This window comes from Tursiops truncatus, chromosome 6, assembly GCF_011762595.2.
Source record: "Tursiops truncatus isolate mTurTru1 chromosome 6, mTurTru1.mat.Y, whole genome shotgun sequence".
Lineage (NCBI taxonomy): Eukaryota > Metazoa > Chordata > Mammalia > Artiodactyla > Delphinidae > Tursiops > Tursiops truncatus.
The window spans coordinates 59827325-59846365 of NC_047039.1; the positions used below are offsets into that span (position 1 = coordinate 59827325).

At 35.1% G+C, this 19041-nt stretch overlaps 1 protein-coding gene across 6 annotated transcripts in view; it reads right to left on the reverse strand.

Moving 5' to 3' along the window:
- The window catches only part of RIC1 (RIC1 homolog, RAB6A GEF complex partner 1), a 138931-nt gene that overhangs the window by 43937 nt on the left and 75953 nt on the right, over positions 1-19041 (reverse strand). For 3 of the 6 annotated variants that reach the window (XM_019934811.3, XM_073806133.1, XM_019934815.3), the window contains 4 exons: positions 13221-13328; positions 8519-8661; positions 8072-8208; positions 2917-3008 (listed from right to left, as the gene is read on the reverse strand). In XM_019934811.3, coding sequence (XP_019790370.2) covers positions 2917-3008; positions 8072-8208; positions 8519-8661; positions 13221-13328 — 480 coding nt within the window. Of the gene's footprint in view, positions 1-2916; positions 3009-8071; positions 8209-8518; positions 8662-13220; positions 13329-17583; positions 17715-19041 lie in introns of those variants that run through there. The other 3 variants (XM_073806132.1, XM_019934812.3, XM_019934813.3) reach the window with 3 other exon arrangements.

Genomic DNA, 19041 nt, shown 5'->3' on the forward strand with positions numbered 1-19041 from the left:
ATATTACTTAAATTATTTTTCTTTCCATTTCTCATAAGCCCACCATAAAAGAAAAATATATTTCATTAAAAAGACACTACTTACTAATCTCAAAGCAAAAAACATCTCTCTATAATAGAGATATATATGGCTATTACCACCGTAAGTAATCAAATTTAGCATCATCAATACTGAGACCACTCAATGTTATTGCTGCATGATGCCATAGGAAGTACAAAACACCTATGACAAAAATGTTTAACCAGAATCTAATCAAACCTTTAAATATAAGGGGAAGAATTAGGCTGTAAACTGTCATCCTAAAAGAAAGCTGGTTTCTTATAGAACTCTAATGAGGTGTTCAAGTCAATTAATCCTGGTAAGTGCTGGCAGATCAGGGCTAGAAGCCACTAGGTCAGTTATGTCACATAGCTATAATCACAAAACTTTCACCCCAACCCACGATCATGCCATAAGAAGGGCTGATCCTCTCCCAACTCATGAAAACTGAGGTAACTAAAAGGCTGAAGGCCAAGATTCCACCTTCATTATCCTGGAAGAAGGGCTAGAATCCTGGCTTCTAAAATCTGGCCTTGCTAGACCCCTGGGTGCTAGTCCTAAATGTAGGTGACGTAGAACTGCACACCTACCACTGTTCCCGTCTCTGTCAGTTTCCTCTAAATGCTGATGTGAGCTTCCTACTCATTTGACTATACTGGCTCAATAAGAACCACCTTCAAGATTCAAACAGGTGTTACAGAAACTAATTAAATGCCAATATGAGAAAACGATGAGACACATTTAGAATGTAGGATATTCTGTAAACAACTGACCTAGACTCAAAAAAAAGTTAATGTCATAAAAATAAGAAAAAAGATACAAGGATTTTCATAGGCAAAAGGTAACTAAAGAGAAATAATAACCAAATATAATTCATGAATTTTGAATGATTCTGATTAAAACAAAAGAGATGAAGGAAATTTGGTGACAACTGGGTTAGTATGAATATGAATTCAATATTAGATCTTATTGGGGATTTATCATTAATTTTCCCATGTGTTTGACTAAAGATGATGCATTTATGTAAGAGAATGTCTCCTTTTTTGGAAACCAAGAAATAATGTAAATGTCCTTTAACAGGAAATCAGACAAAGTATGATATATTCATACACCAAAACACTACTTATAAATCAATCCCAAATAAATGATTTCAGTTACTGGCAAATAAGCTGGACGAATTCACAACGTTGACTGAAAGAATCAAGACACAAAACACAGAATATGATTCTATTCATATAAAGTTCAAAATTAGGTAAAACTAAATTATGCTTTTTAGGAATGCATACTTGAGTGGTAAAACTGTAAAAAAAAAATGGAAATGATTATCATGAAAGACAAAATTGGTTACCTTTAAGTGTTAAGGGGGGGATGGGAGTCATGATTAGGAAGTGGCAGGAGTAAAACTTACATTGGCTGGCAACGTTCTATTTCTTGACTGAGTTGTGAAAAGATGGATGTTTGTATTATAATTATTTGTAAAACTGTGAATATCTGGATTATGCACCTTCCTGTTTGTTTTTATTTTACAATATGAAAGTTAAAAAGGATATTATAAACTCTATGCCAATAAGTTTGACAGTGTATATGAAAGAAACCAATTCCTAGAAAAACACAACCTGCCAAAATGACTAAGAGACAAAAAATCTAAATGTTCTTCAGTCTATTTTAAAACTGAATTGAATTAGTAATCAAGAAAATTCTAGGCTCAGGTGGCTTCACTGACAAATTCAGCCACACATTCAAAGATGAACAAAGAAGGGAAAGAGAGAAATCCTTCCTCAACTTGTCTTATGAGACAAGCATAACCTTGGTTAACCAGGAGAGAGAAAAAAAAAAAAAACTATAGCAAACTGTACTCATGAACATAGATTTAAAAATTCTAAACAAAATGTGACCAAATCAAATCCATAATGATGAAGAAAAATACGCTTTCCTTTTCTCCTTACACTAAGTTAAATTTACTTTCTACATTTATCTCCTCAGTGAGAAGCAATGTGTTGAGGATAAGGATTTCCTACTTCACAAACAGATTATTGACAGTATAATGAAGGCAGTGATTTATAACACTATCAGTGTATTACTTATACTGATAGAAATACTTTGATACTTACCTTGATGTAGCTGGAAACAATATTAGATGTTATGTTCTACAGAACCACTAAGTCACATTTTGAGGTCAAAATGGAATTTTATATTTAACAAAGAGTTTTGAAGACTAAAAAGCACTATACACATTTTAAGGCATTACTCTCAGCATCTGATATAATCTTTTTATTTGAGCTAAAACATAAAGCTCAAAAAAGTCAGGTATATTTGTTGTTTTCTAATGTATCCCAAGTGCTTAGAATTGTGCCTGGCACATGGCAGACACAAATATATTTGTTGAATGAATAATTTGTATTCAATTTTACTTCTAAAACTTGAATTATTTGAATTAAAGCAAGAAATTGATTTTATGTATAAGCTTTTAATTTGCTTGTTAACTAAGGCACACCCACTAATTCAAAGGCAAGTCAACACTGATGTCTTAAAAAGAAAGGACTGTTTCCAAAAAAGGAAAACATTCTTCCTGATCTTCTTTTAAACAATAAAGAACCTAAATTTTAACTGATTTAATCTTCTTAACTTGTGACTCAATTTCCTACCACTGAAAAAAAGCTCACTTTTACAAACTTAAACACCCAATCTCCAAAATCTGCCCTTTAGATTTGTTTGCTTCAATCTATTAAAATGCTTTTAAATTTTATATTAAGGCTGATTCATAAATTATGAAAGGCACAATAAAGTTCATAAGTGTGTTAAGAATATCTTACGGTTTAAAAAAAACCCATTATTTTTGGCAGTAAGTCTTAAAATACAGACATCTGTATCAATTACCTCGCACAACCAAACGCCATCAGTCGATACTTGTTATTTACTGCTACACAAGTTCCATCAACAACATCTTGTGGCCAAACTCCATGAAGCTGCTAAAATTAAGAAAAATAGTTAAGATTTAAAGCATGTTCCCCAAATATACTTTTATCAATAAAATTCTCCTTCAATGAACACAGTTTTATAAGGCTTTATATGGTTCTTTATATGGTTTGATCTGGATAGGAAAACATCCCATCAGAACTACCATCTGGATTTTCTCCCTTAAAAACCTCAATTTCATTAACTGGTTCAATACATATTCCCAAATGAGCTCAGTCCAGTGCTAATCTATTCATAAAACACTAAAAAATGGATATCTGACCTGTAAATTCAAATTAAATGAAGACAACTTTCCTATTAAAATGTAAACCTCTTAATGGTAGAAACTGCATCTAATTTGCTCACTATTATTATTCTTGTCACCTAGCATATAGTGTTGAACTTTTCTGATCAATCGAAAATGGTCGATTTTATTTCATCTGTCCTTTAGAAGTGATTAATGATTTGTCAATTGCTGACTATTCTCTATTACTCCTTTGCTTTATAGTACAGTGGTTAGTAGCATGGTATCTGGCAGCCTGACATAACATCTCAGATCTACCCGACTTGCTAAAATGATTATTTGACCTTTCCAAGCTTCAGTTTTCTTATCTGTAAATTACCTCTTAGAGTGTTTTGAAAATTAAATGAGACCTTACATACAAGTAACCCACTTAATACAATGCCTGGAATTCAACAAGTTAAGCTTCAATAAATGAATGACATTATTATTAAGCTTTATACGCTACTTAATTCTGAATACAGACACAGAATAGATTCAGCTCCCTTGTCTGTTTTTATTTGTCAAATCAAGGGCATCCTAGATCATAAATTTCTAAGGCAAAGGTCATCATGACTGTTCAGTAAGCACAAAAAATCAGCACACTACAATACAGCACTTTATTTCTGGATTATCACGATAGTAAAATTAGATGATCCAATATAATTAAACTGTTTGAAATATAATACTATAGATTTTATTTAATTCCTAACTATAGAATCTACTATCTAAATATGGAATATTTGCTTTTTTGTAGGAATTTTATTTATTCTTCAATTTTAATAATAAAACTAGACATTATTTTAGTTAACAAAAATGGCAAAGACAGCATTGAGCATTATTTCTTTGGACTGCTGCCTAGACTGAAATTCGTCTATTCATCCCTATAACAAAAATTTTCCAGGTGCCTACTATTCACCAGGTACTGCTCTAGGTGCCAAGGATACTGCAGATATTCAAACATACCAAAATCCCTAGCTATATCCCTGCTTTACGTTTGTTAAGAGACTGACAAGTTTAAAAAACTGTACAGTATCACGTGGGAGGTTAGTAAATGTTACAGAAAAAAATAATAAAACAATTAAGGAGAAGAGAGTATATGGGTGAAGATGTAATATTAAAAGGTCTGCCCTATGAAGGTGCCTCTTGAGGAAAGTACTTTCGGAGATACAGCAGTAGAAAGGCCCTGTCACAGTAGCATTTCTGGCATGTTTAAAGAACATCAAAGAGGCCTGTGCAGATGGAGTGGAGTGGAGTGGAATGGGGGAAGGAGAAGGAATAAATGAGGTAACAGATGAAATAGGGGGCCAGATTTATAGGGCTTTGAAAGTCACCATAAGAACTTTGGCTTTTTCTCCAATTCATATATGGGGAGTCATTTGGAGTGTCTTTAGTTCTTTTTAACCCTTTCTATTATGAATTATAATACATTAGAGAAAAATACAAAAGCAAAAATGTACATCACAATAATATCACAAAGTAAACACTTGTGAAATTACCACTCAGGCTAGGAATTACCAGTACCCACAAGTCCCCCAACAGTGTCACTCCTGATCAATATTATCCTCACCTCTACCACAAAAGAAACAATATCCAGACTTACATAGTAATCACTTCCTTCTTTTCCTTTAAACCATTAACACTTAAACATGCGTCCACACAGAACTGATTCAGAGCTGCCTATGTTTTTTGTTTTCCTTCAATTTTATATAAAATAGAATCAGAGCATGTACTCTTTTGTGTCTAGCCGCTTCCACTAAACATGTTTGTGAGATTCATCCATGTTGTTGCATACAGCCTTGTTTGTTCATGCTCATTGTCATGTCAAACACTGGGCTTTTAGCTCACTGGGCCTCTGGCCTCCCCTAACCAGTCTTGTTAGCTCTTTACTGTCTTTTTAGCTCTCCAAAGCCGTTAAGCACATTCAAAAAATATTTTTTCTCCAGCTCTTTTAGCTGTCCTCAGCAGGTTTTGTCCTAAATATCTTGTCCTACTGAAGGGTTCTGAGCAGAGGAGTGGCATAATCTGACATATTTTAATACATTTGCTAACTGTATTGAACAGTGCCAAATAGGGGACTTCCTTGGCAGTCCAGTGGTTAAGACTCCACGCTTCCACTGCAGGGGGCGTGGATTTGATCCCTGGTCAGGGAACTAAGATCCCGCATCACCGCTCGGCAGAGCCAAAAACAAAAAAAGAAGGCAGTGCCAAACAGGATTTTTATAAAGCACTTAAATAATGTCTGATATAAATACGGCATTAGTGTATTTTCCAATTACCAGTAATAGATATGTATTGTTTTCTTGTAATTTATATTTTCTACTTATAACTTATTTAATAATGTTTCGTCTACTTTTCATTATTTTAAATCCTTAATTTACTAGAAAACTTTCTTTAACCAAATACTAATACAAGCTGATATTCAGAAATCAGTCACTCACTTTCCAGCTCTAATATTTTTGTTTTCAGTAAAAACATTTAAATCCCAAACATATGTCAACAAAATGAAGAGGCAATCTACTGAATGGGAGAAAATATTTGCAAATCATATATGTGAGAAAAGACTGTATCCAAAATATATTAAAAACTCACACATTTAATAGCAAAAAAATTCTGATTAAAAAATGGGCAGATGATCTGCATAGACATTTCTCCAAAGAACACACAGAGAGAGCCAAAAAGCACCTGACAAGATGCTCAGCATCACTAACACCAGGGAAATGCAAATCAAAACCACAATGAGGTATCACCTCGTACCTGTCAGAATGGCTATTATCAAAAAGACAAGAAATAATAAGTGTTGGGAGGATGTGGAGAAAAGGGAACCCTTGTGCACTGTTGATGGGAATGTAAATTGGTATGCCACTAGAGAAAACAGTATGGAACTTCCTCAAAAAAAAAAAAAAAAAGTAAAGTTAGAACAACCGTATAATCCAGCAATTCCACTTCTGGGTATTTATCCAAAAAAAAAAAAAAAAAAATAGAAGAAGAAGAAGAAAACACTAACTTAAAAAGATAACTGTACTCCCATGTTCAATGCAGCATTATTTACAATAGCCAAATATGGAAACATCTAAGGGCCCACTGATGGATGAATGGATAAAGAAAATTTGGTACACACACACAGGAATATACAGGTGACCCTTACAACATGGGGGTTAGGGGCATCTACCCCCGGCACATACAACTTTACAGTTGTCCCTCCATATCCTTGGTTCCGCATCTGTGGATTCAATCAATCGCAGATCGTAGAGTACTGTGGCATGTATTTACTGAAAAAAACCCAGGTGTAGGTGGACCTGCACAGTTCAAACCTATGTTGTTCAAGGGTCAACTGTATTATTTAGCCATAAAGAAGAATGAAATCTTGCCTTTTGCAACAGCATGGATGGACCTTGAGGGCATTATGCTGAGTGAAATAAATCAGACAGAAAGCTGATACCATATAGAAAAATATGCCCTTGAAAACTTAAAATCCTTTCCATTAAACACACTGAACATGAATATTTAGCTTCTCTGACTCTTAAAACCCCAACTTTTATAACAGAAAAGATTTTTTTCAAAATGCATATGTTGGCAAGGACAAAGAATGGGAGAGGAAGTGGTATCAGAAAATTCTGGATGCTGGGAAGCAAGTGGATGAGTAGAATCCTTAACTAGCAGTAATGATGTTGAAAAACAGCCACACTTACATTGTAAGGTACACAAAAGGCCTTGGAATTTAAATGTCTCTCAAAAGCTGAACTAAAAGCAGTAGGATTGGTTTAAAGCCTGTTTAATCAGTAGCTGGCACTGCCTACCTCCCAGTCTGAGCAGCTAAGAAATATCCCACCTCCACTCCAATAGAAAACTGGAGTTTTTCTTTAGAGAAAAACAAAAAAATCTCAGTGGTCTCTAGACCACACCAAAAATAGGGATACATGGGAGTTTACATCCTGAATTTGGACCCTCTAGTCTAACTCTTCCATAACTCAAATCCCAAAATACTGGGCCAGCCAGGTACATATTCTCTGAGAAAGACTGCAGGACTCTTCTCCAACAGACACTGGATACGGAGTGGGGAGGAAAAGAAATAACCCAGTTAGCTCACCCTATGATGAAGATCACAGTCAACCAAACCCACCAAAGCCCACACAGCCTTCAGTGAATCCAAATTCTTATTTTGGGTCTCTGTCACAGCAACCAAATTCATATATTAATGAATCAAATATTAATTAACCATTAACTCTGAAAGGATCTAAAAATAAAGGAATATAGGAAATCCACAGGATGATAATGATGGACAGCCTAAAAATGCAACTGTGTTAAATAGGTATGTATAGTAAGCAATCGTCCAGAAGGCTCCAAGAGAAATTTATTCAAGATGAAACGGATACTAACATAATCAAAATCACAATAACTATATTGGGAAGATGGGAAGAACTTACAGAGAGGGTGGGGGAACAGGGAAGTGGGAAGTACATGGTCATTTTCCACAATGGGAAGTCAATGAACACAGCCTAAAAACTAAAAATTACAGGAAATACTCAGAGTAGTGGAGATAAATAGCAAAATCACCAGTGAAGGAATAAAAAGTAGTTGCCTCTGAGAATGAAAACGGCATGAAGAGAACAAGCAGGAGGAAAGGAACTATCATTTTTCATTAACATGTCAATAGAATTGTCTACTTACACTATTTATATGTATAGTTTTGATTAAAAAAATCTTAAATAAGGAAAATAGGGGAGGGGTTTAATAAAGACTAAAATTAATAAATGCAAAATTAAAAAATAAACATTCCAAGTAAATAAGTCATACCTCTGCAGTAAATCTACTTGACACTGGTGTGATAAATCCAACTTTACCATCATTAAACACAACAGCAAACCCATCAAGTGTGGCACAGTATTCCATGTCTCTAATGTGCACATCTTCAAAGCCCAGGAATGAACCTGCTGATGAAAAAAAAAGTACATGAAATATGAATATAAATATAGTAAATTAATTCTCTTGTATTTTTGCTTGCAAACCATATAAGGACAGTTAAAAGGGCAAACATAATGACCTAACAACACTAAACAACTGAACTACTCTTTCCTACTCTCTCTCTCTCTCTCACACACACACACACACACACACACACCCTCCTCCCTTGCATAATTAATTCCAAAGTAGATAAACCAATGTTCATCCATAAGAAATATCTAACTAGTTTATATAAAATATTAAACATCTGGTTCTGTCTCATGAAAAAAGTGTAACTACCTCTAGATGACTGGAGATCTACTGAAAAGGGTACTGTACAAAGATTAATAGCTTTCCTCCCATTTGTCATTCCTTCCCAGTGAATAAGATGAAGAAGTCCATCAGAAGTAGCAACCAGGAGATCTTCCAGCACAGACTGCAAACTGTAGAGAAGTAAGCAATTTAGAATCAATTTCCTTTTAAGAAAAGCATATTGGGTAAGCAATGAATATGAGTATAACTGCTCTGGAGAATATTCATGCAAAGATCATAAAACCACTTAACAAAACTGCCATTTATCTACAATTTAGCTATATATCAGCTTTATCAATGTATAATTCAATCTAGAATCAGAAATTCTGAAAAAAATGAAAGACCACGCGTTGCTGTAGCCACAAACCTGATGAATTATGTTTAAAAACTAGACGTACTGAAACAGCAAATTAGAAGATGGAAGGATAAGTGACAGCTGACAAGAAAGGAAAGAGACAGAGAAACCATGAAAAGAACTAATGACAGAATGACAATCCGGAGACACGGAGTGTAGAGGTAACAATCCTCTAACCCTATCCAACAGAATTTTCACCAGTAATGGAAATGTTCTGTATCTGTACTATCCAACACAGTAGCCATTAGCCACATGTGGTGATTATACACTTGTAACATGGCTAGTGTGACAGAAGACCTAAATTTTTAATTCTGTTTATTTTATCTGTAATTTACATTTAAATCACTTCATTTGACTAATGGCTACTGTAGTGGAGAGCATAGTTCTAGACCACAGTATTTCTAGGGTATCAAAGAATCTCACATTGTGCATCCATTCAAAAAACATTTAATTAAGCCTGAGCTCTGTGACAGGCACTATGCTGGGCTGGAGATTCAGAGGTGAATAAAATACAGTTTATCCCTGCAGAAGACCTCTCAGCTGACTAAGTAGTGAAAAGTAATTATGTAGTATGATCTCAGCACTTATTGATACTTGCAAAGAGATTTAACAATTACAACTGCACGGCAATAAATGCCTGACTTGTTTACTCCTATAATGCCAAGTCCCTAGGGCAATGTTAGTTACATATGGCACCAAATGTTTGTGGGAGGAAGGTCAAGAGGGAAGGGGAATCCAAAAGTGAGGCTACAAAGATAATGGCAGAGAGAAGGAAAGAGAACCAGTGGAAACTGGTATCAAGAAAGCCAAGGGAATAAGATGGACTTAAGAAAGAGTACTCAAAAGAGTATCAAATGCTGTAAAAAAAGAAAATTTAAGTATAAGAAAGAATGAAAAATGTAATGTCTATTTATATACTCTATTATGTACTGTTAAATTTCCTTTCATACTTTAGAAGTTAAGAGTCTATTTCAGAAATATTTTAATCCATAGTGGTGAAAAGAACGTTTTTAATGTTTTCTTTAACTTTTAATTCTTTGGAAAGTTAAGTTCAATGACTTATTCCACCATATATTTCAGATGATGAAGAATTTACTGTACTTTCTTCCCAACTATAAAAATATTAAAAAAGATAAGAATAACATGTCCCCTTACTGAGCTCCATCTCTTGAACTTCAGAGCATTTGCAGTCAACTACAATTCCCAGTTTAATGAAAGTTCACCTTTTAAAATTATATTCTTTTATTTCAAATTTATATTTTAGTGGTAAAATTTATGTGTAGCATGTGGTGGCTAGAATATAAAAACTTTGTTTTAGACCTGATATAAGATAGGCAATTTAGTGGAGGAGTCACTGGTTTACCAGTGGTTTTCATTCAGCAGGAGTCAGCCTCGGTTTTTTCAAACCACATTCTCTCTCTCCCCAGCTTGTATCTCCCTGGAAGAATCACTGCATATGACGATTAGGAACAAGATCAAGGTTACCCTCCAGTAATTTAATTGCCTTCTAGGCAAAACTCAACACTTCTCTGACAAAGTTAACAGAATTCAGAATCTCTACATCATCATCATCCACAGTACTGTGATTAAAAATGACCAGATGTCTGAATAAACAGGAAAATGTGACCCAGAGTCGAGAAAAATCCATCAATGTAAACAGACTCATAAACAATTCTGATGTTGGAATTAACAAATAACTGTGACAAAAATGATAAACAATCTATAAAAAGGATAGATTCTCCCCGTTTAATTGAAAGTAAACAAACTTTCAATTAAAGGCTGATATCAGATGTTAAAGTACTGAATATTTCCATGAAGTTTAGTAAATAGGCCTTGTTTCAAGTCACCCAAGGGTCTCTCCCCACGGATTCCCATTCTCACAAAGACTTAAGAACTAAAGGATTAATTCTTGCCACCTGGGGGATGTTAGGACCCTGTACCAATAATTTATATCCTATGTCTTCATATGTTGTACTGACTTTTATTGAAAATCACCCCTACGTGTAAGTACACACAAAATACACATAAAGATACTCTAAGTTATGCCCTTAGAGAGGCATAACTATGCCTCTAGTTATGGCATAGTTATGCCCTCTACAATCACTGACTTCTATGGGCTTTATTAACAGCTATGTGGTATACCACAGGTGTTTGTTATTGCTGTTGTTTAATTTAGGATCTTAGAAGTAGAATAATAGGATTTGGGGAGGAGAATAATAGGATTTTGGAATCTGATTAATCAAATATTCTTAATATAAAATGAATAATTCACAATTACCGATTCTCAAATATGTAAATATGTTTAATACCTAATTAACATTAAATACTATATATACTACATGGGTCTTTCTAAGTGCCTGGGAAGAAGGAAGATAATAAACTGTAGTATTTATTAGTATTAGTTAGAAATAGACTAAGAGTTTTAATTATAAATTATATCAGTTCTTTTTAAAAAATTTTTAATTAATTAATTAATTAATTTTTGGTTGTGCCAGGTCTTAGTTGCAGCCAGCGGGCTCCTTAGTTGTGGCATGAGAACTCCTAGTTGTGGCATGCACGTGGGACCTAGTTCCCTGACCAGGGATCAAACTGCATCCTCCGCATTGGGAGGCAAATTCTTAACCACTGCACCACCAGGAAGTCCCAGTACTTTTAAACTTTCTATATATTCTCTACCCTCAATTAATAACAAGGTGTAGATGCTTAACATTAATCCAATTCTTTCTTCAATCAAAAATTAAAAGATGGCAGACTCTTGCAATCTTATGCCTATAAGCAACAGCATAATCATTGTCCCTAACTTTATTTGACTAATTTTTGGTAGTAGGAGGGAAAACAGTTGGTTTAAAAGCCAAGTTTCATGCCCCCTCACTCAATTCAAAAGTATATAGGAATTCTCCAATCAAATTTCCAGGAGGTACATGTTACAGGTGCTAATAATAACACTGCTCTGAAATGCGATCATTTTACTGAAGTTCTGAGAGAAAATGAGAGATTTCCAATCATCTAAATTAGTAGATTAAAAACTAGCACCTGACAAGTTAAACTTGTACAAGACAGCAGGAATTCTTTTTTTTAAGGCTCTTTTTCTATCCTATATTCATGAACCACACAGTTTTTGCCACCAGGTGGAGATAGAAAGCCATGCTTGTACAGTTCCATCCAGCTTGGAACCCAGACATTCAAAATTCCTTACACAAGTTACACTCTTGAAAAGGATCTCTATTCTGAAATAAAATCTGAGATAAAGAGTAACCTGAACTCAATCTCCTGTAGCCCTGATCACATTTAAACAAATAAAAACAACAACAAAAAGGCATTCTTTTTCTCTGAGGAGACTTAAAGTAAAAAAAAGATAGATTAAACAAGGCAATAGCCAGCCACTTGTATACAATTCTATTTAACATGTTCTAGTATCTGTACTGTATTCTAACAAGAGAAATGATGAAGGAAGCCTTTAGTTAGAACTGTGAATCAGAAGAATTTAAGAAACATATGTATTACATTCATATAGTTTAATATATTCACGTATTGTATCCGTATTGTATAGGTCAACACTTAATAAGACTACATAGTAAAAAGTCTTTTTTCCAAAACTGTCCCCCCTAGCCACTCAGTTCTCATGCCCAGTTTCTTACGTATTCTTCCAGAACAACACATAAACTACCACCACCAGCTCGCTTTAAAATAAAATAGTAGCATTTTTATGTACAGTATACCTCACTTTTCTTAACCCAACAACGTATTTGGGGAGTTTTTTCAAGAAAAAGTGCCCTCGGGCTTCTATGTTGGCCCAGTGGTTGAGAGTCAGCCTGTCAATGCAAGGGACGGGTTCGTGCCCGGTCCGGGAAGATCCCACATGGGGCGGAGCGGCTAGGCCCATGAGCCATGGCCGCTGAGCCTGCGCGTCCGGAGCCTGTGCTCCGCAATGGGGGAGGCCACAACAGTGAGAGGCCCGCGTACCGCAAAAAAAAAAGAAAAGAAAAGAGAAAGTGCCCTCAAAGTTTTTACAAATGCATATGAGTATCTTTTTAAGTAACATGTACTATGTTATACCATTCAAACAATTCTAGATCTTATCAAAAAATATAAATTTCTAAATAAAATTACAGTTGGTATACCCAAATTGTGGGCTTTATTACAGTAATTTAAGTATAATAATGTACCATTTGTAAAATTTTACATTTTTATAAGGGCTAATCAAGAATTTTTAGGACTAAAAAAAATGATCCTCAATGAAAAGAAATAAAATCAACTTTCTTACTGCTCATGCGATTAACAAACTACACCGTATATTGTCATCACAAAATGCTAAATTTAACCAAAGTACTGTACCTCATGATGGGTGCTTGCAAATCCAATATTTTCCTCATCTCTAAATTTAATGCTGGAGCACACTGTTCTTCCTTAAAATGGGGTGTCCCCTTCACTTGTGGACTTCCTCTAAAAAAAAAAAAGCAAATACACAGGATTAAAGAGAAAGATACTGAATTCTCCTCCACTCTGTGACTAATAGCCAATCAAATAAAGTAACACAATCAAACGTAAAAATCAGGTGTTCATCCTTTAGATTCTCAAATGAAAAACATACTTAAATTCCACTATAGCAGACATATCTATTTATCAATTAGAAATAAATGTGTCTGACCAGTGTAACTTATATTGGGGGGAATGGGAATGGAGGGAGAAGAGAGAGAGGAGCAAAGAATCTTAGGGAAAAAAACAGTAAAGATAGAAGTTAATTCTCAAGGGAACCAACAGGCATTTAAAATGACTGACAGCCCTTTCTGAGTTGAGCAACTACGAAACTTATATACCATTCTATTATACAGTGCATGTCCGAAGCGATCAAATCGTCACTTCATCTTCCCTTGCTCCACACCTCATTCTTGATTCCTATCCTTTAGGTATGTATCAGACTTAAGGTTAGATTCAGGGATGCAATTAGGAGATGTTTTACATTAAGTGGCAAAATGGGTAAATTCGAAAACTCCTTGGCACTAAATGGCTGCACTAGAGTGGCTAGGTCAATGCCAACATAATTGAGCTGTCACATACAAGCCCTCAAAAGGACTATAAAGCTGTTTTGGAATCTTTATATCCATATGGCATTGGACCATTCTTTCTCAATGCCTGTGCTAGAATTTAACAGCTATCTGTCTCTTCTCTTACTATCAGCTATCACTTACTTTAGGCAACAATTAGCCTGCCTACATCATCTTTCCTTCTCATCACCTACAATCCTAGAAACCAATTTGTCAATACTATTAAAACTAAGTGCAAAGAATCTAACAAGTTAAGGTTCCTAGCTTTGTGAAAATTATCTGGATGCTCAGAAAATTATTTAGATGCTTATTAGTTTTAGATTACTTTCCATACAGAAACCTGGTGGTGCTTTATTACTATCCTGCTCTGCTACTGCCATGACCTGGAATATTTGATTCCTTCTACGTGCCTGAATGGCTAAATTGGCTAATTTTTAACCAGACATGTTCATGTTCAATTAGTATGTTTGATATGACAGCCCTTAAAAGGACATCATGAGTTATTAGTTTACAGGAGTCATATCTGAATTGCTAACCACACAAGACACTGTGATGAATTTTCTGAGATGTTCTCCATGTACATCTAGTTTTAAAGTTATTATTCAAAGTAATACATACACATAAATAGTCAAACAGTGCTAGAAGGCTTATGACAAACAAAAATAACTACTGAAGTAGTCTTCTTTCAGTGAGGAGGCAACCAGCTTGAATTCTTTGAGCTGTTATCTTCTTCTATTTACCTGCGTATTTTTTAAACCATGTGTTTACACTGCTTTAACATCATTAATTTTAGACATTAGCTTTTTATTCTCATTTACCCATTTTTTCCCATCCTCCTAACATAATTATACCAAACTGTTTTCATTATGATGATTACATAAATATTTTTCACTTCTGGGTCAAGTAGTGTTCAGTAATCTTTCCTTAAATAACTTGGTAATTTTCCACATGCTTTCATTTGCTTGGTTTTCTTCTTCTTCTTTTTTTTTTTTTTTTGCAGTACACAGGCCTCTCACTGTTGTGGCCTCTCCCGTTGCGGAGCACAGGCTCCGGACGCGCAGGCTCAGCGGCCATGGCTCACAGGCCTAGCCACTCCGCGGCATGTGGGATCTTCCCAGACCGGGGCACGAACCCACGTCCCCTGCATCGGCAGGCGGACTCTCAACCACTGCGCCACCAGGGAAGCCCTGCTTGGTTTTCTTTAAACTTATACCTAAGTCATCTCATACTCCTTAATAGGTCTGACAAAACAATTCTCAATATAATCTTCTATGTGGTCAAACCTGCTATATAGCTTATGATTTCCATTTCACCCCCGCCCTTGGAGGCATCCCTCTTTATGCCCATTGCCCTACTAAGTCTAATGCACAACTATCAACATGATATTTACTTTGTCATCATCCTTATGATTTCTTTGCTTCTTTCCTATGTTGAACTCTTTATTTTATAGATCCTGTATCTTCCTCGGTTCACATATTCTTGGGGCTTTCTGGAAAGGTGCATGAGAAGTAAACTTAGAACTCTCAAGTCTGAAATGTCTCTATTTTATTATGACACTTGAATGAATGTCCCTTCAAAAAAGACTATGATAAAGTTGTCTGAAGACATTTCTTCTGCCACTGTTCTATATCCTGGGAGGGTCTGTCAAATGTTTTTTTTAATGCTTTTATTGAATTTTTAATTTCTGCTATCATACTTTTCATTCCAGGAACTTTCTCACACCCACCTCCCCTTTTTTCTTATAGCATCAATTTTTTTTTTAATTAGGCAATACCTGTCTAAGGTGGTTAATTTTCATTTCACCAAAGTGTTTTTGTTCCCTATATTGCCTATTTCCTCTGAGTTTCCTTTTTTCTGTTGTGTGTCTCTATTTTACGTTAGAAACTTTCCTAAGATGGATAACATCTTTCTTCATGTTCAAGAGGTTAATGAGAAAAAACTAATTATAAGTTCTATGTGTTCAAGTTGGGTTGTCAACTGGTGGACCTCAGGGTAGGCATTTTTGTTTGAGGTCTTCCAATATGAGAGGCTGTTGGGTCATTCATCGGGAGTGATTTAATTTCCCTAGGAAGAATCCCTCAATCAAGTACAGAAGCCAGAAGTCTGGAGCCAAGCAGGGGAAGAAAGCTTGACATCCTACTGTTCAGTACAACAACTTTCACTTAATCCCCATCTTTAGTTTAGCATCTCATCCTTGCCCTACTCTGTGTCTGGAATCCCTCTGGTTTAATCAGACATCCTGTCTCCTGTGAGGTGAGAACATAGAAATCCTATTCCTTATTCAGATTTTTCAAACAATCCCCATTTATGGCCCCTGGTTCATTCCTATATTCTGTGGTACTAGTACCTGAGCCATTCTAGGGTTTTGCAGATCAAACATTCTAGGGTTCTAGGGTTTTGCTTTTCATCAATATCATATATGTAATGTTAGGCTCTCAGGTTTGATATTCTTCCTAAGTCATTTATTTTTTCTCATCCAATTTTTAGGTCATGGGTTAGAGATACCTCCAGCTCTCATTAAAGATGAAAACAGTATTTCAACTTCTTGTTCTGTTGGTGATTTTCAAGAAAAAGGTGGAAACCTCATTACCCATCTTGAAACTGGAAACTATTTTCCTTTATATAAATACTACCATTTATTAGAGCTAAAAGTATTATGATAAGAATTTTATAGCAAATTTAAGTAAATCCTGACTTCGCAATGACTTCCATTATAAAATTAGGAGATAAACTTCACAGTATAATTTCCACCCCTTCCTCCAAACATACTAAAATGCAGTAAACTGTTAAAAATTACATTAACAAAAAAATCTAACTTTCTGATCAAAAATATTATTACTTATAGTTCAACAGTAATTTGAGAGTATTGCATCAGATTTTTGGAAGGGAGAGCCAAACTATGAAGAGAACTGAATGCCAGGAGGAAAAAAAGCAATAAATTGAGCAGTTACCAAGTATGAGTGTACAAAACGTTCTGCACACATTATGTCAACTGATTGATTACAATCCTTTGAGTCAGGCGTTATTATCTGTGTTTTTCCAGAAAAGAAACTGAAGCTTCAGTTTATTAAGAATTTTGTTTATGGTCACAGAGCTAGTAAGGTGAAGGAGTTAAACTGAAAACTAGTAGAGTTAAAGAGACTAATAATAACCTTTGTGTACACAAAGAAATATTACAATGAATGCTAAAGAATGGACTGGTGATAGAGTGGGGAGGGAGTAGTGTGTAAATTAATTAGGAGACTGTTAATAAGAGTACACAAAGGCATCTACTAGCAGTGGCAGTAGAAATGTCTTTTCAGACAATTTTATCATAATCTTTTCTGAAGGGATATGATAAAAGCATATTGAGAATTATAGTTCCCGGTCTTAACAGAGACTTCTCAGAAACAGACACATACAATCACATTGTATGCATACCTGGTTGTCATTCAAGCTATTGAAACATAATATATTCTTCATTCTGGGGTACAGAGAGAACTGTGCTTTCCTCACCACTTAAAATTAGGTATGGCCATGTGACTTACTTTGGCCTATAAAACACAAGGGGAAGTGACTTGGGTCATCTCTGGGCAGAGACTTTAAAGAGCCAACACTTGGTACACAATGCTCTGCTTTTATCTACCGCAGGGACTTAGCCTATGCTGACTTACACAGTACAGCTGTCCCTTGGTGTGTGCAGGGGACTGTTTTCAGGACCCACCATGCATACCAAAATCCGCTGATGCTCAAGTCCCACAGTCAGTCCTCTTTATCTGTGGTTCTGCGTTCAGATTCTACCAACCGTGCATCATGTTGTACTATTTGCATTTACTAAAAAAAAAAAACGTGCATAAGCAGAGCTGCACAGTTCAAACCCATGTTGTTCAAGGGTCAACTGTATACCACATCAAATAACTGAGAGTTGTTAGACTGTGGTCCAGTAAAACCCAACAAATTAATAGTTTGTGATTATTATTCATGAGTGATTTTATTAACTATGTAGTCTGAGGAGCAGGAAGAAAAAACAATGAAGAAAAATGAACACAGCTTAAGAGACTGTGGGATACCACCATACATACCAACATAAATATAATGGGAGTCCCAAAGGCAAGGCAAGAGGAAGAGGCAGGAAGAATATTTGAAGAAATAATGGTTGAAAATGTCCCAAATCTAACAGAAACATCAATCTAACCATCCAAGAAGCTTAGCAAACTCCCAAGAAGGATAAATTCAAAAAGATCCATACAAGATACATCGTATTCAAACTACTGAAAGACAAAGAGAACCTCGAAAGCAACAAGAGAAGTGACGCATCATATACAAGGGATCCTCAATAACATTAGCAGCCAGTTTCTCATCAGAAACCATGGAGGACAGGGGCAGTGGGATGACAATGCAAATGCTGGAAGACAAAACAAAGCTAACTAAGAATTCTTTAACTAGAAAAACTATCCTTCAAAAATAAAGGAGAAATTAAGAGATTTTCAGATAAACAAAAGTTGAGGGATTTTGTCACAAGCAGATCTGAACTACAAGAAACACTAAAGGGAGTCCTTCAGGCTGAAATGAGAGATCACTATACAGTAATCCAGAGCCATATGAAAAAAATAAAGAACATCAGTAAAGGTAACTACATAGGTGAATATAAAGCCAGCAATATTGTATTTTTGATTTGGAAATCCACCTTTTTAACTATATGATTTTAAAGACTAATGAATGAAAAGATAATTCTAAATCTACATTATGGGCACACAATGTATAATGATGTAATGTGTGACAATAAGAACATAAAAGGGGAAGGATGAAGATGTAGAGGAATATAGTTTCGTTACTGAAACCAAGTTGTTATTAATTCAATCTAGGTTGTTGTAAGTGTAAGATACTACGTAATCCCAAGATAACCACTAAAGAAACCTGAAATATACAGAGAAAAGGAAATGAAAAAGGAATCAAAATTAAACACAAAAGAAGACAGTAATGAAGGAACTGAGGAACAAAAAAGATAGGACACACAGAGAACAAATAGCAAAATGGCAGAAGTTCTTCCTTATCAGCAATTATTTTAAATGTAAATAGATTAAACACTTCAATTAAAAGACACATTGTCAGAATAGATTAAAAAACCATAT